The sequence below is a fragment of the Salvia hispanica genome, chromosome 1 (assembly GCF_029641045.1).
Source record: "Salvia hispanica isolate PSC_SH4W2 chromosome 1, Shi_PSC_v1, whole genome shotgun sequence".
In the NCBI taxonomy this organism is placed as follows: domain Eukaryota; kingdom Viridiplantae; phylum Streptophyta; class Magnoliopsida; order Lamiales; family Lamiaceae; genus Salvia; species Salvia hispanica.
This window is the reverse complement of record NC_142692.1, coordinates 16,782,249-16,804,989: the sequence shown is the minus strand read 5'-3', so window position 1 is coordinate 16,804,989 and position 22,741 is coordinate 16,782,249. Positions and strand designations below refer to the sequence as shown.

Below are 22,741 nucleotides of genomic sequence, written 5' to 3'. Positions count from 1 at the left end.
TGCTCAAGTCATGAATGTGACTAAAAAGAGAATCGAGAGATCTTGGATCATGGATTCAGGATGCTCTTTTCATATCTGCTCAAACAATAGTCGGTTTGAGAATCTTGTAGCTTCTCAAGGATCAGTGATGTTGGGCAATAATCAGACCTGCAGTGTTGAGGGTATTGGAGACATCAGATTGAAGGTGCATGATGGATCAGTCAAAGATTCTGACCCAAGAGGCTAGGCCATATTGGAGAAGCTGGTTTTAGAGAACTAGTTAAGAGAGTAATTTTAGTTGCTGATGTATCCCAGAAGCTTGAGAAATGTGAGCATTGTGTCTTAGGAAAGAGTAAGAAACTACCATTCAAAATTGGAAAGCACACCTCTAAGGCAGTTTTGGACTATGCCCATTGTAATCTATGGGGGCCTGCAAAGCCACCAACTATGGGAGGTGGAAAGTATTTGCTGTCTATCATAGACGATTTTTCCATAAAGGTTTAGGTTTTCATTTTCAAAGAAAAGTCTGAATCTTTTATAAAATGCAGAGAATGGTGCCTAGAAATGAAGTTGAAAAGGGGCACCATGCTAAAGTGCTTGAGAACAGACAAATGATTAGAATGGAGTGGTGGAGAGAATGAACCGCAGTTTGCTGGAGAAGGTGGTGCTCCTTGCAAACTTGGACATTAATCTGTATGATGTCTTCCTTGGCATACTCCACACTTTATTACAAAATCAGCTTGGGGTTTGATCGGGCTCGATACATGCATGTTTTTATTGGGTTTATTACACTAACATGGTTAATAATGTGCAAAAAGAATGGCAAATTTGAGTGTGCAGAAGCCAGAAACGAAGAACTAAAGAGTGCAGGATCAACTGGATCAACTCAAGAAAGGAGCGAAAATAGCATGAAAAAAAGAGCCAAGTTAATCCGTTGAATTGTCCAGAGCCTTTGTCCTAGCGGCAAGGAGCTTAGACATCAATGTATGAGGTGCCGAGTTCGAGCCCTCTCGACATCAGTTGTAATTTTCTCCTTTCTTAGGAGTTTATTTGTAATTTACTCCTTCGTACAGGAGTTAATTTTTTGAAGAAAAAAAAAAGTTAATCCATTGAATTGCTGAACTGATCCAGTGGAGTCATGCATCTGAAGTGCTGAGTCATAGGAGAAAGAAAGAGCAAAGGCCTTTCTAGAAGGAGCAGAATTGTCAAAGACAGAATGGGCTTGCCCTAGGAATTTGGGCCCAACATGCGCTCTATAAATATAGAAAGGTTGCATGGATTCTGCACCGCTTATCACTCACCTTCTTCAATCACTCAAGTTTAGTCTAGTTATGGAGTAGAAGTAGTCAGCTGCCGATGAGTCACCATTCCACCATCAAGCTCTCATCTCTTCTTCCTCATCAAGGGAGACGAGGCCAGATCCGCGTAGAAATCAACCTAGCTCAGCCTTTGTGTAGTTTTCGAGGATTTTGAACAATTCACTTTTTGTTATCTTTCATCGCTTCCGTAGTTCTGTAGTTTAAACATGTTTTCCTCTTAGTCGCTACTTAGTTTCTTTCTTATCGTTGTTTCATTTGCGCGAAAATTCTGTTTCCTTTGTATTCATCGGAGATCTTTGAATGAAATGGATTTTTTGGTTTAAGCTTAGTTAGATCTAGTGTTTTCAGTGTTGATCACTTTTATTCGCTTTGGATCTGCTCTTTTACTTCTTTCCCGTAGGTAGATTTACATTTTCGTTCGCCCATTTGCATGATTTACTTTCCTTAGCTTAGATCTGCTTTCGTTTACGTGCAATTTTCATGGATCTACTTATTTCTGCTATGTTTCGTGTTTTATGTTGATGCTCTGTTTTGATTTACACTTTGTTTTCCGTTCAGTTGCTTAGAGTAGACGTAGAAGGTAGTTAGTTAAAACCACTTTCCCGTAGTTAGATCTAGTGTTTTCAGTATTGATCACTTTTATTCGCTTTGGATCTGCTCTTTTACTTCTTTCCCGTAGGTAGATTTACATTTTCGTTCGCCCATTTGCATGATTTACTTTCCTTAGCTTAGATCTGCTTTCGTTTACGTGCAATTTTCATGGATCTACTTATTTCTGCTATGTTTCGTGTTTTATGCTGATGTTCTGTTTTGATTTACACTTTGTTTTCCGTTCAGTTGCTTAGAGTAGACGTAGAAGGTAGTTAGTTAAAACCATCGTCTCTGTCACCTTTTCATCGTTGTCACCTTTTCTGAGTATGTGCACGGACGTGTCAGTGGTCCCACGTACCTTTGATTCCTTTCCTTTTTAGCTTAGTTGATCCAGTCGAGTCCTTAGTTTAGAAGATGTTTCCATTCAGTTGATCAGTTCGCCCTAGTTTAGTCTTAACCCTAAAATTAAAGCGTGGCCGCAACTGACCCCTTTCAAATGTCTCATTCTCAACTCCAACCGCTTCCATCTCTAAGGGATTCAACCCTTACTTCCCTTTACTAAGTTACTTAGTACTATGGGTTAAGGTCTTGAACGCTCTTTTCGTCTCTCGTTCACATCCAACGATCGGTAGTAGTTGTCTGACCTGAGCAGGTTGTTGTTCAGCTTCATCAGGTTGAGTGCTCTGTAGTTTTTTTCTTTTACTTGTGAATCGTGATTGTGCAAAAAGGGCAGTTTTCAGGGTTGAGGAGTCAATTGCAAGGATTTGACAACTTTTGTCATTGAAGATATTTGAGTACTAAAATAAGCCATTTGAGCCTCTAGCTGACACTCTTTCCGAATTCTTCGTAGCACCAAATGTATCTCCTGCGGCTACCTTTTTTGGATTATGCCGATTCCTCTAATTGGTTGCCAATCTCTGAAATAGCGCTCTCACTTCATCATGGGTCAAATCGTCCAAGTTCCCACTTGAACCTGCAGTAACCAAGCATGTTCTTTCATGATTGTGTCCCCTGTAGAATTTTAAAAGATCATTCCTCGGAGCTAGTCCATGATTTGGGCATTTCCTTAACAATTCTATAATCTCTTCCAAGCTTCGGCAAATGACTCATCATATTTTTGCCTGTTTGAAGAAATGATTTACTCTCTCAACTTTCCAATCTTCATTGGAAAATTGTACTTCAAGAGGAACTTCGATTTTAACTCTTCAAATGTTGCAATGTTGTAGCCCGGTAGTGAGTCATGCCATTCCCTTGCTTTTTCTCTCAATTAGAATGGAATAAAGCTCTCTTGATCTGATGATGCTCCAAATTTGGAGGTCTGTGAGAGTTTGTCAACTCATAGAAAGCATTCAAATGGCTCATTGGATCTTCATCATCACGACCGTGAAAGAGATTTTCTCCATTTCCCAAATTAATATAATGTGGCGGAATGTTGACATTGTCATTCGCATAAGCAAATTCCCTTGGGTGTTCAAATCCCGATCTAAGGATATCTCCAAACCTTCCCACATATGAAGGGACATCATTGTACTCATTCCCAATCATCGATTTTGCTTCTGATTCTATCTCACTTCTGAACTTGAACTAAAAATGGGGTTCTCTCTGATTGGACTCTGTTAACCCGGATAGTTCTCTACTTCCAGACCTCTCGGTACTCTTCTCTAATATGTGAGCTGATTAAACGGTGGTGTACCCCTTGATCTAGTGTGCATTCACAATTCTCTCTTCTTTTTTTTAAAGATTACAAAACCTGCACAACAGAAAAGAAACCAAGCACAAACACAATATATATTACACTAGTACCGAAAGCGAGATCTCTCGACAACTTCGAGCTAAGTCCTATAAACGTGTGTGCTTGAGTGTAAACTAAACTACCTAATTACTAAACTAAGAGTTAGAAAAATATCACCTAAAATATACACTCCTTCGTCTTCAAGTCCGAACGTGGTAGATGGCTATCACCCCCAAAAACACGAAGTATGCATCTAAAACAAAATAAAAAGAAAGATCAAACTAAATAAAACAATTAAGTACTCCATCCGTTCCGCGGTAGTTGAGTCATTTTGCCATTTCGGTACGCTCCATAGTAGTTGACTCATTTCCTTTTATAGCAAAAGTCAACACATTTCTTACTTTACTCTCTCTTAATTTATTCTTTCTTCATCTCTCTACCTTTTTGACTTTTTACTTTATTCTTCCTTTATTTAACTCACTTAACACAATTTTTCTAAAATCTCATGCCGAAAAGAAACGCCTCTACTACCGCGGAACGGAGGGAGTAATAAACAACCTATTGCCTTCCCCCGGCGACGGGGCCAAAACCTGATGCGTATTTTAAAATATCTTATCCGGTTTACACAATATATCAACTTTAACTAATTAACTATAATAATACTACAACACTGCAATATTACAGTATCCTAGTAGTATTTCAAGTGTCAACAGGGAGGTGAAAGATTGTTTACACTTACAAAAACATGTAAAGATTTGATTTTTGATTTTGAAAGTTGTTGACAAAATAAAGCTACAAGTTAACTAAAGAAAGACTTTTCAAACGAGAAATTATGTCACTCCAAGTTGCTCAATAGACTTGTATTGTTCTACACCTCTAACAACGAAACTTATGAAGGGATTAAAACGTCAACCTAATCACATACACTGAACATGTACACGATGAGTAGTTCACACATAACCTATGAACCAATTTTCAATGTCTATAAAATCATGCGGAAGCGCGGGGGAAATAAACATCTACTATAATCACCTACTTAATCCACTGTCAAATCATCCTCTGAACAATTCTAATTCAATAGCATACCAACAATCAAGCACTCCCAAACTATGTTAAAAAGACAACAACGAAGGAAAGAACAACACTACATCGTTAGCCAAAAACATAGTGTATAAGCATCAAGCACATTCTTGGTATCAAAACATAAGAATTCAATGGTGTAGAAACATCCATACAAGCCTAAATTACAACTTGGAGCAACATTGAAAGTTAGCATAAACACATGGTGAATATTGCAATAAAAACCATAGGAAGCATGCTCTCGTACAGGGATTTGGAGATGGATGGTCGGAATGTTGCCCGGAATTTCGTCCTTCTCTTTTCCTCACTCTTTTCTCATCTGGAATGTCTGAATAATCCTCCCAAAACTGCCTCCAAACTATTTTGAAAACTGAATTTGGTCGTTATTGCGTCTTCGTACCCGACCAGGTGAATTATGCCGGGTGGCTAATTTTGAAGGCTTGCTGGAATTTGGGCTTTTTGGACATGTCACCCGGCCGGGTGCATTATTAGGCATGAAATTCACCTGGCCGGGTGCCTTATTTTGAGCACATTCTGGACTCGCTACGCAGACTGGGCAGTCTGTCAAATTGGTTATTTTGCACGACCTTTTTTTCAATGACATTGTTATCAATTCTAGCTTCATTCAATATCCTGTTTTACCATCCATTTCTCTTCCTACATCATGAAACATACTTTTGCAAGCATCAAACCATATAAATCATGTAAAGCTATAGGAATAAAAATATACAATTTGATTCACATCAATTATTCGGCCTAAAGTGATCGAGAATAGTTGTCCTCTCGTCACCATCACCATAGACTCCATCATTCGTGAATCTCACAAATGCATTTGCTGATTTGAGTCCACGAGGATTCCAGTCTAGCTTGAATACAAGATAACATTCGTAGATGGTGTTTGAGTAGAGAAAGATGTGTTGTGTAACTTGTGACGAGGTGGCATTGTCCACAAACTTATTCAAGTATGTATTCAACAACAAAATAAATAAGTCAAATAAAATAAGTCAAATCGCCTCTTCTGATCATGAATCAAATAGATGACAAAAAACGAAAAAAAGAAAAGTTGAATCAATCACTTACAAGGTCAAAAACTTATTGTCCTTGATACAAAATGATGTGAATCCAAGCTCGATATATATTGCCCAAGACTTGTTATCGTAAGCAACAAGAATAAAAAGTTGAAACAAACTGGATTAATGCTCTAATGTCTTTATAAGAATACCTAGAACACTATGTGTCTAACCTTGTTCACAAGAACGCTATCAATCCCACATGATTATTTTTCTTATCCAACCATGGCCTACCCCTATCTGCAACCAAAGACAACTTCCTTCACGTACAATGGCAATTGTGCAAATGCATTTCCATGGCATCATCATTGTACTAATGGATGTTTCGTGGAACAATTTTTTTGTATGCGTGTTGTCTTGAGATGGTGTTTGGGGTAAAATTGAATGAAACTTAATGAAATTGCAAAATACTTACTAGGCAATGGTAAAAGACAAGCTTATAAGCTAATGATGGAATTGAGGGATTATGATGAGAGAGACATAGATAAAAATAAAAAAAAATAAAAAAAGGTAAGCAAGAGAACCTGAGAAGAAGACATTCTTTTATATGTTTTCAATTTTAAATTAATTTAACTAATATTTTTAATATAAATATAGTATAATATTTATAGATCTATAAATGGCATAAATATATTTGAATATAAAATTAGTTATGTATGCTGTGAATCTTACTACTAGAATCCCAATTACAGCGTAAAGGATCACCCAATTACAGTCTATACTCTCTACTCATATCAAACTAAAATCTCCCTCTTTCGCTCTCTCCTTCTCTACACCAAATCTTCAGTTGAAAGCGATACTAAATCGCGATGGGTTCCGGTAATGCCACGATTCTAGGTTTTTATCGTTTCTTCATTCACTAATGCCTTCTGTTTTTGATCGTATAATAATGTGGTTGCAGATGCTGATATGGAGGATTACGGCTTCGAATACTCCGACGAGGAGCCCGAGGAACAGGACGTTGATATTGAAAATCAGTATTACAACTCTAAAGGTACAATTAGGTTTCTCAAATTAACCCTCTTTTGTATCTGCTTACTCTACATTACTTGAATTTGGGAATTTGGGGGTTTTTGATTGACTAGGTTAAGGACTTGAATCGCCATTTCCGAGTAAAATTTGGGGGGTTTTGATTGACTAGGTTATGGACTTGAATCGCCATTTCTGAGTAAAATTCGTTAGTTTTTATAAGCCGCTGCTACCAGTTGTGTTATGTGTAAATGTTTCGTTTCCGTATAGGGTTAGTCGAAACAGACCCTGAAGGGGCGCTTCAAGGTTTTGCAGAAGTGGTGCGTATGGAGCCAGAGAAAGCCGAATGGTAATTGATCAGTTGTTGCAGCTATAGTGTGCTTTTAGTGTCTTCTGTTTTGTCAATGATTGAATAAGCTGATAATGGGAACTAGTGTTTTCTTCTCATTCCCATTGCTTTATTGTAACTTTGGTTAAAGGTTTTCAAGTTTTACGATATGGATACGTATGTGAAAGGTCTTCGTGGAGTGTATTGACATCTTTTTCTCTCTCCTTAATCTGTTGATTTCTTCAGTTGAATTTTGTTTGACTCATTATTGGAGTAGAAGTGGGCAATATGGATAATCGGGTATTATCTTCTACTCGTGATTCAGCTTCTGTTTTGATGGCTCGTGCTGATCTTTGTGGATCAGCTCGATGCAAGTCATCTGAATAAATGTCTTTTGCTTATCATGGGTGAGAAGACAACTGTGTCTTTCATCTTTCCAACTAAAAATTGAGAGGACGTATTTGCGTGCTTTGTTAGGCCATACCTACTCGTTTGTTCTTTTATGTTTTTCTGATGACAAGCATTGTTAGTTGAAGGAAATTCTATCAGCAATAGGTTCTTAAGTTCTTTCAACTTGAGTGGAGATCTGTTGGTCTATGGGTTTTAAAAATATTTAACCATATAACTTTCTCAATTTGAAAGGTTTGAAGTTCTTTACCTGAAGTGATGTTATATTATTCAATATAATATGTTGTAACTTGTACATGCTATTTGGTTGGGTAGAGGAGATCCCTGTTGTTTTTAACACTCTGCATCTTGAATAAATCACTGCCTTTTTTGATTGTTCGTTTCTTGTTTATGCTCAGGGGATTCAAAGCTTTAAAACAAACTGTTAAACTTTACTACAAGCTCGGGAGGTACAAGGAAATGATGGATGCCTACAGGGATATGTTAACTTACATCAAGTCTGCCGTCACTCGAAATTACAGTGAAAAATGCATAAATAATATCATGGATTTTATCTCTGGATCTGCTGGTCAGAACTTCAATCTGCTGCAAGAGTTTTACCAAACGACCCTGAAGGCCCTTGAAGAGGCAAAGAACGAGGTTAAGTGCTGTATTTGTTTAATTTAAGTTTTAGTTATTTAATTAATTCATTTTTTTCTTTTGTGGATAATTCTCATGTTATTTATTTTCTTGGTACAGCGGTTATGGTTCAAGACGAATCTAAAGTTGTGTAAAATATGGTTTGATATAGGTGAATATGGGCGGATGAGTAAGGTATTTCTGAAGTTCGCAAACTAATACATTTTATTCAGTACTCCCTCCGTCCCGGAGTATTAGACTCACTTCTTTGGGGCACATGATTTAAGGAAGTGATATTTAAATAGTTAAAGTGGAGAGAGTAAAGTATGAGAGAGGGAAAAAGTAGGGGAGAGAAGAGAGAAAAATGTAGGTGGAGAATAAAATAAGATAGATGCTTTTTGCTAAAAAAGGAAATGAGTCTAATATGTTGGGACATCCCAAAAAGGAAAGTTGGTCTAATACCTTGGGACGGAGGGAGTATGTTTTTATTTAAACTGATTAAGAATTCTTTTCTCAGATTTTGAAGGAACTTCATAAATCTTGTCAAAAAGAAGATGGTACTGATGATCAAAAGAAGGGCACACAATTGTTGGAAGTGTATGCAATTGAAATCCAAATGTACACTGAAACTAAAAACAATAAAAAACTGAAGGTACAGTAACATACCTTTACTTTTGGAGTAAAAGAGATCTGCGGATGATATTACATATTATATTCTCCCTCTAGTTTAACCATTGCTTTGAATTTATTCCAGGAATTATATCAAAAGGCGCTATCTGTCAAATCTGCAATCCCTCATCCAAGAATCATGGGTATTATTCGAGAATGTGGTGGAAAAATGCACATGGCAGAGCGACAATGGCCGGATGCAGCCACTGATTTCTTTGAAGCTTTCAAGAACTATGATGAAGCTGGGAACCAGAGGCGCATCCAATGCCTAAAGTATGCATTATCTTAATTATTTCATTTGCTACTTTTTGGGATGAAGGGATGATACTACTATTTTTTTTCTTTAACCGTATTCATGCTAATCTAAGAACACTATCTGCATGTTATTAAGCGAATATACTTAGTCTATATTGCTGAGTGATGCTAAAATTGAGTTTTATTTGCCTCTTTTGCATATCTAGAATAATATAATGCATTCCTGTTCAAATATTTGGGTAGACTTGTGTCTGTGTGTCTATATATTATTACCACATATTTTGAGACATAGGTTGTTTGTGTTGTGTGTGGTTGTATTGTCTTAAAAAAATTATACTTATTTTCTATGCATTTTGAGTCTAATGATTGCCTATCCAATTGACATCCAAGATTTTGTATTTTGAAGTTATTTATATGTGCCTTCATATAGTAATCACAAAAGGCTGGAGAACGTTCTGAGGAAGAAGCTCTCTCCCAGATTGTTATTAGAATGACTGATGAGCTATTTCAGTAACTGTCATCTATGCCAATTCAAACGTAAATAATTGTGAACTATATGATTTTGCATGATTTAGACTGGTTGGGCTGGGATGTCTCGATAATTATGCACAAGTTATCTTATTGCTGAATAAGTCCTACCAGATTATATGGATGAATGTTTGGACCTTAAATAATTTTATCGACTTTTTTCATGCAGTAAATCTGCTCATTGAATTCAATTAAGTGGTTGTTACATCTCAGGTACTTGGTTCTAGCAAATATGCTGATGGAATCAGAAGTCAATCCCTTTGATGGTCAAGAGGCAAAGCCGTAAGTTATTCGATGAATTTTAGCATCTCATTTTTTTGTTCAAGTGTTGTGTACTAGAAAATTGTTAAGCTCAAGTGTATATTTGGAATCTGAACTTAGTTGCCTACTTGCCTCTTTTGCTTTGCAGATACAAAAATGACCCTGAGATTCTAGCAATGACAAACCTAATCGCAGCATACCAAAGGAATGAGATTTTGGAGTTTGAAAAAATTTTGAAGGTATGTTTTTGACCCTTTGTAAGCTTACGCACATAGATTGCTTAATGATTTGTTGGAAACACCGCAGAGTAACAGGAGGACAATTATGGATGATCCTTTTATTCGCAATTACATTGAAGATCTCTTAAAGAATGTGAGAACACAAGTGCTGCTCAAACTCATCAAGCCTTACACAAGGATTCGGATCCCCTTCATATCAAAGGTAAAGACAAATCTCATAGCCGGCCAAGGAAACTCTTTATCCCTCTGCCAGTCTCTCTCTCTCTATCATTTTGGTTTGGTTTGGTTTGTTTTCACATCCTGGAAAGAGTTTAAAAGAATAGGGTAAAGTACAGACAGTAAATCCAATTGTTATAATATTTCAGAGAGCAGGAAGACATATCATGTAAAGTTGATTCTTATATATAGGCTTCAGCATGCATTTATCAGGCAAATGTTCATTTTTTTGTTCTTCTCATTAAATACCTTTTAAATTAATAAAACGTGCAACACACAGGAGCTTAACGTCCCAGAGAAGGACGTTGAAGAGTTGTTGGTATCGCTTATTTTGGATAATCGGATTACTGGGCATATTGATCAAGTGAATCGGCTATTGGAGCGTGGTGACAGGTTGAGCTTTGAATTTGACCTTAACCTCAATAATACTAACCTGTTTAATTATCTATACTTCAAGCATGTATATAATCGAGAGTGATGTTATGACGCAGATCAAAAGGAATGAAGAAGTACACTGCAATAGACAAATGGAACACACAGCTAAAATCACTATATCAAACTGTTGGAAACAGAGTATGTTGAGATCCCCACAAAAAAAAAAAAGTAGAGAAGTTATGGTGTGGATCAAGTTTTAAAGTCTCTGATTTTGGGATCTGCTGCTGTAAAAGTATTTGTATCAGTAAGCATGTTAGAAGAGTACATCCTCATTATTCAACTCTGCTATTTTGGAAATTGATTTTGGTCACTCATTGATCCCATCAGAAAAGTGATTTGCCTCTTTTTCTCTTTGAATGATGATTCATTTTTACTTATATTGATTGCATAGTGGAGTTGAATTCATTTTAGTCAAAACTTGAATTGAGATTGTTGTCAGATTTATGCTGTAGTTATTAGAGTGAACTACATTTTTGGTCATTAAACTTTGCCATAATATCAAAAGCGGCCCCCATTCTTTCAAAATATGCCTACACGTCTCTGAAATTTGATGTAACATGGAGTAGTTGGAAGGAGTTTTGAACTTTTTAAAACATATTTACCCTTTCATTTTTTGTTGACTCAAGAACATTTTTGTATTTTGGCAATTACTGTGCTTAATCCCATCTCTTCATCTTCAAACACAGTTATTAAATTGATAGTTCCTCTTCCCCTCTTCTTTTCTTTTCAAACTGAACAAAAATTCTAGGGGGTGAAAAATCATACAACTCTCATTCTTGAAACATTGAGCTGCAAATATGGTCTCTGGATAATGTAGAATGCATATTTACAATATTTTGTAAATATACATTGTACTTGTAACATCTTGATAAAATTTTAATTCATTTGTGGTCCTTTTCTTCCCTATTTTGCCTTTTCCAGCTTCAAATGCACTATTGGCATTCTTCAAGCCTCAAATGCACTACTGACTGTTTCTTTTTGGCGACAAGATGCAGACTTATTCATCTTTTGCTATAGTTATTTTTGTTTGGAAGGCTGCTGTTAGAATTTTAGTTTTGCAAAAATTTGACTAACTCTATTATGTTTGAAATGAAATTGTGATGTCATAGTATATAAGTACAGAAGGGAACCATTCCTATTTCTTTAAATACAGAAGAGATCCATTCCTTATATTTCTTCAGACTTCAGTATGTGACAGGTTGTATTTTTTTGTGAAAGAAAAGGGAAGGTTCGTGGTTGTGCCTTCTTTCAATGGCTGATGTACAATATTGAATTCATTACCTTTACAATCTATTGTGCCTTCTATATAAAAAAAATGAAGCAACCGACTAAAATGAAGATCAAAATTATAGAAAATGTCTAAGTTCAAATTTGTAAAATGAAATAAGAGAGGGAGATGAAAGTTACCACCTATGAAGAGAGAGAGAGAAAATAGAAAGAAGAAAAATTAAAAAATTAAAGCATACAATCACCAAACACTTACATTATCTCTGCAAATTATTAGCGTGTTGGATAAAATAAAATTTGCAAAAAATCGACAAACATGCAGCTGCTGCATTGATAAGCCAGTGATAGCTAAAAAGAAAAATTTAATACCCCCTCCGTCCTGTTAGAAGGAAACATTTACTTTTCGATATGAAATTTTATATATTGTTTTGTGTGTTAATGAAGATAAAATAAAGTAAGAGGGATGAAAAAATATGATATTGTTTCCAATTTTGAAAATGTTTCATTTTTAATGAGACAATCCAAAAAGAAAAACATTTTATTTTAATGGATCACAAGGAGCAGTGTCCTTAAGGCTAAAAAGGGTAAATGAGAAAGAAAAAGTGGGAAAATGTGAAAAATATCTCAAATGAATTAAAAGTTTTGTCCAAATATATCGGGTGCAATTTATTTTCACAAATTACAACAAATATGCATCCTATATTGTTCATGGATTATTTTTGTAATTCACTCTTCGTCAAATACCTAGATAATTATAGAAGAATATTTCTCCGTTATAGAAGAATATTTCTCCCACTTTTATCCGATGGATGTTACTATTAAGGTGGAAAATAAAAAACTTTCTCATTTTAATTACCATCCATGCCACACCTTCAACCGTTTTATAGGCTATGATTGAAATTTTCTTAAGATAAGGTTAAGAATTGGAAAAAAATTAAAAGTTCAGGTTATACAATAAAAAAAATCAAGTTATGACCATAAACGTTGACATGAATGATGTTTTCCCACACTAAAGTTTCTGAATAAATTTTTCCTACATGAAATGTCGATACTAATTCTAGAGTATCAATAATATCATTAATTTCGTTTTCCCCATAAAATAGAATGTACCTCTGATTATTATACATGAGTTTTTTGGTATTCTGCATAGGCAAAATTTATACCAAAAACTTTAGTGTGTGAAATCCACACAATTCGAAAAATTGGTGATTTTTGTGACCACTTTTAAAGATCGAGGAAAATACTAGATTTTTGTGAAAGTTGACGTTTCTGACCAATTTCTCTTTTAATTAATCCAAAGTCAGCAATTTTACAGGCTATGATTGGAAGTTTTTCAAAGATGAGGTTATAAACTGATTTTTCTTTTGAAAGTTCGGGTTATACAAAAAATTTATATCAGAGTTTAAGACAATAAAATGAAAAAATTGAAAGTTCAACTAAGCAGAACTAAGTCAAAAGTTGAGACTATAAAATGGAAAAATGCTAAAACTTAAAGTGTATCAATTAGACAATTACCTAATGAAAAATTATAAGTACTTTCAAATGCAAGAATTATGATTGATACGCTTATCAATTACCTCCAAATTAATGTTGAGGTGGGCGCCTAAAATGTCTAGATAATCTAAACAACTATTGTACTAAAACAATTGGATATTTATATACTACTTATTTGAAAGCATATATTTTAATTCGTATGAAATTAGCACACTATTCACTATACTATTAACGATAAATTCTAAGATCAACAAGACATCAACAACTAATAAATAGAGGCAAATACAACATTAGTAGTAGTAAGATACAAGGTGGTAGTGGTATAGTTCATATTTTACAAGAGAAAGCAACATTATTATTATTCAATAAAACTCCAACCTCTTTCATCATCATGATTCTCAACATTCACTTAATTTAGAGAATCATACATTCACGAAGTTTGCCTCTTTTGCGTCCGCCGTTTTTGATAGAATTCCCATTGCCATACTCTTTCTCCATACCTCTCTTGCTTGATTTAATCCTTTGTTGCCTCTTTCTGCATTTTTCACTCATTTACAATTCCACACCAAAAATATACTTATATATACAAGTAATGGAACGTAAACATTTGCAAAAATATTTTTATTTGGTATAAGAGATAAGTTTTGCTTTAGTTGGCATTAGTCATTACCAATTACCAATAAAAATGATGCATCTGAAAGTCGCACACATACAAGATTGCGAGGAAGGAATATGAAAAAAATAATTAAGTAATCATATAGTGGGAATTTATTTCTTTAGTTTCTCTTCTCTCTTTTGTGGTGTAAGAATAATTTTTAAGCACCTCCTTTATATGAGATTCGTAATCTGAAAATTACAAACTGAACTTGATTATCCAAGAGTATCTTTAGAAGTGGGATTAGATTTGATAATTACATTTCTTGAATTGAAGAATCCACTCAAACGAATTTGAGAGGGGTAGAGATATAAAGAATAAAGTAACATAACAAATTTCGCGAGATATAGTTTATTAATTCAAAAATTTCTTTTAAAATCTCAAAGAAAAGTTTATGCACAAATAGGAATTTAAAATACAGGCTGTTCGAATAGCTTCTAGAACGTTTGCGAGTGAAGAATCTTTTGGTCTGGGGTGGGGGGAAAAATGGTGTATTAACTTTGAATTAAAAGAAAAAAAGAAAAAGAAAATTGATTGTATATTTGATTATGCTTCAAGATGCTATTTAAGTTTCGGCTGTCAAAATTCGGAATCCCAATTTATTGTGAACAAGTTATACCATGTTTCCTTCAAAAAAAAAAAAGGTTATAGTACCATGTTTGTTCGATATTAAAGTGAAGTGGCAAAGACATGGGAGGTAAGATGTAAAGATAAAGCCTTGGCTTCTCTAGAAAGCTAGACAGCGATCCATAAAAGGAGCAAAAGGTAAAGATAATAATATTTTCATTTTAAGAAACATGTAGTCGTACGTCCAAAATGAAAACGAGTTACCTTGAACGGGACAGAAAGAGTATAACTCGTTTCATGAATCAAGGTCATGGCAATGGGGGAGAGCGAATACTACTACCAGTCTACCACCACCACAAAAGGTGGGAATCATCAACCCAACTCAGAATCTTCTCACTTGGCACAAAAAAAGTGTTCCAAAACCAAATTTAATCGAGGTTTAAAGAAAACAAGGTAGGTTTGAAATTCTTCGGCATTTGGCATTATCAAGAGATATAGAGTGGGTGTGAGATTTTAGCTAACTGCTAATCGAATGTATATGATACTGCATACTAACCGATGCTCCAAGGAGATGCAGGATGCAACGACCTATAATTGGTCATTTCCATTTAGACATGATTTGAACAAAAGAATAGATGGCGAGTGCCTTATCAATTCAATGCTTCAGCTCGTCTCACCAGGACCTTCTTTTGAATTGTCAACACTTCTGTTACTCCATAAGGTAAGGATACTTATCACATCCAGTTTGGAAGCAGTCTGCCATGAACCATGCCTTTGGTCCACCCATGTCATTTACAGGGGCAGTAGAGAAGACATTATTAACCTACCTATGGTGAAGCTATCACACAGATTAAGATTTGGGCACTATGTTGTCTATGTTCTTTCACTGGAGCAACAAGAGAAAGATGAAGCAAAAGAATTTGCAATCTATCTCAATTTCTTTAGAGCAATCACGAACATAGGGGTTTTAACCTATTCGACAATGTCTCAATCAGGTTGTATGATGTTAACTCTAGGATTGGGTTCTAATCAAAGTGTTCAATGGAAGTGTAAACAAAAAAAACAAAGTCAAGAAATTGGAATATGAACAAATTCTTCACTGATGAAAAAATATAAAAGCACAAAGTTCTCCAAATGTTCTAGACACAAAATACTGAAGGAAAATAGTTGCAAAGACTAACCAAAAGCACTAAAATAAGGGGCACAAAAAACAAGCATATACTAAAGAACAGCACTTTGAAACAATGCATACAGGAAAAACAGGTAAGCACCCAAACAACGAAGCTAATAATGTCAAAAGCACATCTAGCAGAAACAGGAGTCTTATCAAACTCCTGTTTCATTTTTTGTCAATCTTAAATACTTAAAAAAAAAATAACTTGGGGAGTTGGTCAGTTTCTCACTTGGCCATCATGACCTTGACGAACTCCTCGTAGTTGATCTGGCCATCGCCATCCACATCAGCCTCACGGATCATCTCATCAACTTCCTCGTCGGTTAACTTCTCCCCGAGATTTGTCATCACATGGCGGAGCTCAGCTGCAGATATGAATCCATTCTGGTCCTTGTCGAAGACCCTAAAAGCTTCCTTGAGTTCCTCCTCAGAATCAGTGTCCTTCATCTTGCGAGCCATCAGGTTGAGGAACTCAGGGAAGTCAATAGTCCCATTACCATCAGCATCAACCTCATTAATCATATCCTGGAGCTCAGCCTCAGTCGGGTTCTGCCCCAAAGAACGCATCACAGTTCCCAACTCCTTCGTGGTGATGCAACCTATCAATCAATTTTTCCAGAAAAAATGTAAGAAATTAGCAAGCCACAAAAGTGCAATACCCAATCAACTTAGTCGAATAAATGTATAATAGAATCCAAGTATAATTATGCTGCGTATATCACAAGGCATTATTTGTAAGCTAAAGTGTTCAACCCAAAGCATAAGACAGATTATATCACAATGACATGAAGGAAACGAGCGATCGAATGTGAAAATTCAACCAAATTTTCGTACTATAAATGGCTTGAATAATCTATACAACTCTAATCAGTGCAGAACACGATTAGATTTGATAGATTTTTACACCAAAAAAGCAGTGGATAAGGTCATCATTCATAATCTATAAATCTCTCAACGAAAAAGGAGAGAGGGAGAGAAAACCCTAAGCTCATCGAAAATCCATTTCCAAAAATTACAACCACGAAATTCTACCAACAACGGCAACAATAGAGCGTAAACCTCCATTCCGACGCCCTAGAATTAGAAAATACTGCGATCTATAATTCTCGCTCAAAATCAATTCAGATAACGGCAAACAAATTCAAAATTAGGGCGAGGAATCAACAGCATTAAACAAGTAAACAGATCTAGGCGGAAACAGATCGAACATGAAAACACAGAAAAATAGGGAAATAGGAGATCGAGATGCAAATGAATTTAGATGACTGACCGTCGCCATCCTTATCAAATAGAGAGAAGGCTTCCTTGAATTCGGAGATCTGTTCGTCGGTGAGCTGAACCGCCATCACTTAATCCTCACGAAGCTTTTTGGCGTCAGGCGATACTAAGAAATCAGTGTCGAATCGGTGAAGAGAGAGAGAGCGTCAACGAAGAAAATGAAGGGAGAGTGTGGGGCTATTATATAATATCGGCAAAGGAAGAGGAAATTTTTTTATTTTTTATTTTTTATTTTTCTTTGGACAGCAAAGTAAATTCTTTTCTTGCTTTTGTTATTGTAGAATATATGCTTTTCTTCTTTTACTACTCCATATATTCGATGCTCTCCTAATCTTTATTTTGCTGTTATAGCCTGGTTATTTGCAGTTTAGATGCTGAATTAAAATAATCTAATTAAAATATTTGTTTTTTCATCATACAATAATGCATTTACAAATTAAATCCATAACTACTACTCCCTTTATTCTACGAGAATACGCAATTATGTACTCCCTCCGTTCCAAGGAAGATGACCCCTTCCTTGGACGGCACGAGATTTTATGCGGTTTTATTTTGTGTGTTAGATCAGAGAGTAAAGTAAGAGAGTGAGAATAAAGTAGAGATAAATGGGTTTCCATTTTAAGTAATGAGTCATCTTGAATAGGACAAACTAAAAAGGAAAGTAGGTCATCTTCAGTGGGACGGACGGAGTACATGTTTTAATGCACAATTAATAAAGTAAGAGAGAAATATAAAGAAAAAATAATTAAGGTATTGTTAGAGGAGAATGAGTCTCACCTTAATAGAGATGAAGTGTTTCTAAAACTGAACGTACATATTCTTATAGACAGACTAAAAAGAAAATACTATACATTCTTCTGAAACAGAGGGAATATAATTTTTTCTAAATATTTAGCTTGAATTAAATATCTAACAAACTTTAATCAATACTCCCTTTGTCCCGTAAAAATAAAGCCTTTGGGAGTGACATGAGTTGGGTCTACCTTATAAGAAAGAAAAAACTTGCCAAAAATAGAAAGAGACTATTGTTGTAGGATGGACTCAAATGAAAAAAGAAGACTATTTTTATAAAACAGTTGGAATATATATAAATTTTAATTAATTAAATTCTTTTCTATATTTAATGCAATTATTATCAGGGTTGTGATCAATTGAGATTTTTTATGCTAATTGAGAAATGAGATGCAATATCAGCCACTTATTTTTATTAAATGAGTGGTCCAGATTTTACCACATGAAAAATATTTTTAGATTAATTAATTATGAAAGGGAGGAATGGTAATATCATGGTACATTTTATTCAATAATTTTTTTTTAAAATTTTTAATTTTAATTAATTAATTATTTTATTTTTATTTTTTTTAAAAAATAATTTTTTAAAAATTTTGTAATTTTTTTTTTTTTTTTTTAAAGTTTCAACTACATGTACAATTCATGTCAACTACACACATATAATGTCAACTACATATACAATTCATGTCAACTATGTGTACAATCCATGTCAACTACATACATATAATGTCAACTAAATATACAATTCATGTCAACTACACACCAACTATGTGTACAATCCATGTCAACTACATACACAATTCATGTCAACTACACACATATAATGTCAATCCATGTCAATTACATACACAATTTATGTCAACTACATAATATAATGTCAAATACATGTATAATTCATGTCAAAAAGTATTTATTGAATAAATTTGTTGACATTTGATGTGTAGTTGACAAAAAAATTTAATTTTTTTTAAAAAAAGTTTAAAAAAATTAAAAAAAAAATTTAAAAAAAATTTAAAAAAAGTATTTATTAAATAAAGTTGTTGACATTTGATGAGCAGGCTATTGACATTTGATTTGCAGGCTATTGACGATAATACCCCTAATTAACATAAACTACATGCGGTTGACATTTCATAAATATTATGGATGAGTGGCTGAGATTGCATCTCAATTTTCAATTAGGTTAAAAAATCACAACCTAACATAGCAGGGGTGAGATACTGTATTAAAAATTAAAGCCTTGAAGAACAATAATTAAATTATGCCTCCTTTGTTTCTTTAGCGTAAATTAGATTGTGTAATTTATGCGAAGATGCATTTGACCATATCTATATCAGACTATCAGTAATGGTAACAAGAAAAGAATTAATGTATATTTATGATCCAATTCAGGCTGTTCATATAATCATATTGATATTCTTAAAATATTGTGGCTTCACAATAATCCAAAAACTGTAAGCAATTTCCTTATCATGTTTTTACCTTCCAAGTTGTTTTGTTGTAAATGAATGATCACCTCCTAACCTATGAAACAAACCAATTTCATCCATATTGTATAAACACCTTTTATTGAAAATTGATTGACCTTTTCGTTCGTTTTCTCAAATTTTATGTGTGTCGATTGAGCCGTTCCCTAAAAAAACGGTTGTATGATTTGGTATTGTGTCTAGATTTAAATTTCTCAATTCTGCCTTGCGAAAGGTCTCAAGATGTAAAAGTTTTAGTACCTTCTCCAACATTTGCTCTTATATATGTTATTAAAACATAATTTATCAATACTAAACTAATTGCAGCGGGAGCAGAACCCTACTGTGATTGAAACACAGCAGGGCCTGTTGTGGTAAAAAACGACATCGTCCCCTCCTATTAAAAGATGCGTTTTATTTAGTCTCCAAATCCATTCAAATATGCCACCAAATTTAAAACGTGGATACGCTTTCTTTCTTCTATCTCTTTATGGACATAGACAAGGATGATTGGAGGAATCAAACAGAAACAAGGATGACCGAAGGTATCAAAATAATCATTTCCAAAATTTTTGTTAAAGACACCTACAATTATTCAATGAAATAACTAAGAGAGAACATATTTGTTTGGAATTGAGTTGGGAAATTGAAAACTTGGTGCTTTATTCAAAATCCCAATTTTGATCTTGCTTAATTTGTATCTAATGTGTTTGATGAGTATAAAATAGTTTTGACAGCTTATGCATGGCTGACGTTATACGTAGCACTAGTTTAGTTTTTTAATAAGTTTTTTATGAGCATAAATAGCTTTGACATATTATGCATTGTAGATCATATTTGTTGATATAGTTAGTAGTAGTTCAATTTTTATCCTCTAACAACAACGATGGTTATGGCCAGTGGTGGAGCCAGAAATCTCATCATGGGGGTTCAAATTTAAACTTAAATAAATTACATAAATTAAATTATAAGGTTCAAAATGTAAAAGTTAAATGCAATCATTTTCATATAAGGAATCAAGCAACCATTCAACTGATGAAGAATCAAAAGAAGAAAGTTTCTTAAAATAACGATCCATATACCTACAAAAATAGTCAACATTGATTAAGTTTACAAAATATAAATCATACACAAAAAAGATAAAATTCATCTTATGCTTCACAACTAAAAGAATAAAGAGTAAACAAAATATACAATATGCTCAAATCTAAAATATTGTTGTCACAAATCAAATAGTGTAAAACTATTAATACATACACATCAAATTAAGAAACGGGTTAAAGAATTCCAACACAGAACCTCCGTAGCCATTGAATTACATAAGCTATCTTCTTTCTCCACATTTGAATTTTATGTGTACCAATTTAGAGCTTGAATGTGATTATTTAGGTCTCAATTTACATAAATATGGCAGCCAAACAAAAAAAACAACATATATAGAAAAATCCATTGAATTATATTTGAGTTTTAAAATATACCTAGTTTTAGCTAGATTTTAGATTACGCGGCAGAAGGAGTAGAACTGCAACAGAAGGAGAAAACTAATTAAGAGGAAACGATTTATAGAGTATAATTTTGTTGAAATCTATCTTTAATTTTATATATTATAATTATAATTAATGTGAAATTACTAAAATACCTCTAGGTTTTTTTAAAAATTAGGGGGGGAGGGGAGGGGGGCACATGGGCCTCCTTGGCCCCACCCTCCCTCCGCCCTGGTTATGGCAAGGATAAAAGGAATACCTCTTCAAACTAAAAATAATTAGATAAAAATATTAGCAAATATAATTAGATAAAAACAATCCAAATATTAGCAAATATAATTAGATAAAAACAATCCAAAAATACTTTATGGGAATATCTCAGCTCTCCAAAACCATTAGCAAAACTAATTAGATAAAAAAATCCAAAAATACTAGCTTTAAAACACGACTAATCTGAAAATACTTGTTCAAAAAGGCATGAGGTATTATTATATTGAAACTACAATCAAAGTGTTGCAAGAGTGTTGCAAGGCATTCATGGCATCTCAATAATCTCGATGTCCATCTCGATATTGATAATTAGCACTAGATGTGCCTTCAGAGCTTCTGTATAGTGCTGCAAGACATGTAAATCAACACACATAAATTATTAAATCTTGAGTTATTAGTGTTAAGAGTTAAATCAACAAAAGTGGTGCATACTAAGATGAAAATACATTTCAAAGAAGGAGAAAACAATGTATATAGAACAAAAAATAAGACCATGTCAGAGTTGAGCATGTTGATCCATTAAAATATGTTCCATCGGGAGCATATAATGTTTGATCTAATGGTGCCTACACAAAAAAAACAGAAAAAGATAAATCACAACTAATTGCTGATGCACTTTTTATTAGCACTAAATAATCCTACAAGTATACAGGATATATATAGTATAGCTAAATGTTAGTACCGGATATCAAACACAGGAAAACACACAGAAATTGTCTATCTTCTACTAAACTTCTTCTAGTATTTGGAAAAACAAGAGATTTTGGGTTTTTGAAAATAAAAACTTGTAAAAATAAAAGTAAACAACGATTGCAGATAAAACACAGAGAAAATGCAAATGAGATATGTGCTTTCACAGTTATGATTATACAAATTCCAACTACAACACCCTAGTACAGTTCATACTTCACTAGAACGAGTCACACAAGTATTGTCCATGTGGCACAATGGTTGAATTTAGATACACATGATTGAATAATCTAAAGACATACTCCCTCTGTCCCACTCAAGATGGTCACATTCTTGAGTGGCACGAGATTTTGGTAAGTGTTGTTAGGTGGAATAAAGTAGAGATAAAAAAGGTAGCTGAATATTTTAATGAGTTGAGAGGAGGTTATTTCCAAAATTGGAAAGTGACCATCTTGATTGAGACAAACAAAAAAGGAAATGTGGTCATCTTGAATGGGACAGAGGGAGTAGTTTTTAGGGAAACAATAAAAACATAAGAACTAAAGTAATAAAACCCAAAAGTTGAATCTTTGTAGCCTTGATCTTCTCTTGAATCCTTCTTCAAACCCTTGCACTTGATGAACAATGTAGAACTCTCTCTGGAATTATGCAGCAAAAAGAAGATCCTTAATGATGAAGTGAGGGGGTATTTATAGCCCAATTTTTGTGTACCATAATTATGGTAAATATTCAGCACAGTATGGTAAATCTTGGAGAGAAAGCACCTTGGCCAGCAGTCGCTGTGTAATGTTCTGTAGCTTCTGTCTCTTGATCAGCGGTCGCTGCACTTTGTTTCAGCGGTCATTGGCAATCATCTCGTAGCTACTGGATCTCCTGGAGCGATCGCTGCGAAAAAAATACTCCCTCCGTCCCAGAATGATTGTCCCAGTTCATTTTTTACACTCGTT

At 34.3% G+C, this 22,741-nt stretch overlaps 2 protein-coding genes across 2 annotated transcripts; one reads left to right on the top strand and one right to left on the bottom strand.

Annotated features, from left to right (window-relative positions):
• The first annotated feature begins 6,434 nt into the window (after positions 1-6,434).
• LOC125218440 (COP9 signalosome complex subunit 2) lies at positions 6,435-11,054 on the top strand. Its single transcript, XM_048120109.2, has 12 exons — positions 6,435-6,590; positions 6,673-6,765; positions 7,011-7,089; positions 7,875-8,115; positions 8,215-8,289; positions 8,612-8,746; positions 8,849-9,036; positions 9,760-9,828; positions 9,956-10,046; positions 10,114-10,248; positions 10,543-10,655; positions 10,754-11,054. Exons 1-12 carry the CDS (start codon positions 6,581-6,583, stop codon positions 10,842-10,844), a joined length of 1,320 nt encoding a protein of 439 aa, XP_047976066.1. The 5' UTR covers positions 6,435-6,580; the 3' UTR covers positions 10,845-11,054.
• Positions 11,055-13,684: 2,630 nt separating this feature from the next.
• LOC125221833 (calmodulin-like) lies at positions 13,685-17,250 on the bottom strand. The gene is made up of 3 exons (XM_048124113.2): positions 17,085-17,250; positions 16,044-16,413; positions 13,685-13,953 (listed from the first exon to the last, which is right to left on the bottom strand). The coding sequence occupies exons 1-3, from the start codon at positions 17,158-17,160 to the stop codon at positions 13,833-13,835; spliced, it is 567 nt and encodes a 188-aa protein (XP_047980070.1). The 5' UTR covers positions 17,161-17,250; the 3' UTR covers positions 13,685-13,832.
• Positions 17,251-22,741: the final 5,491 nt, after the last annotated feature.

Excerpts from the sequence above, each read along its gene's own strand:
- LOC125221833 (XM_048124113.2), bottom strand. The coding sequence starts at position 17,160 with ATGGCGGTTCAGCTCACCGACGAACAGATCTCCGAATTCAAGGAAGCC. Across the intron at positions 16,414-17,084 it reads ATTTGATAAGGATGGCGACG|GTTGCATCACCACGAAGGAG; the intron begins GTCAGTCATCTA and ends ATTGATTGATAG. Across the intron at positions 13,954-16,043 it reads GTCAAGGTCATGATGGCCAA|AAAGAGGCAACAAAGGATTA; the intron begins GTGAGAAACTGA and ends TGAAAAATGCAG.
- LOC125218440 (XM_048120109.2), top strand. Across the intron at positions 8,747-8,848 it reads AAAACAATAAAAAACTGAAG|GAATTATATCAAAAGGCGCT; the intron begins GTACAGTAACAT and ends AATTTATTCCAG. Across the intron at positions 9,829-9,955 it reads GATGGTCAAGAGGCAAAGCC|ATACAAAAATGACCCTGAGA; the intron begins GTAAGTTATTCG and ends TTTGCTTTGCAG.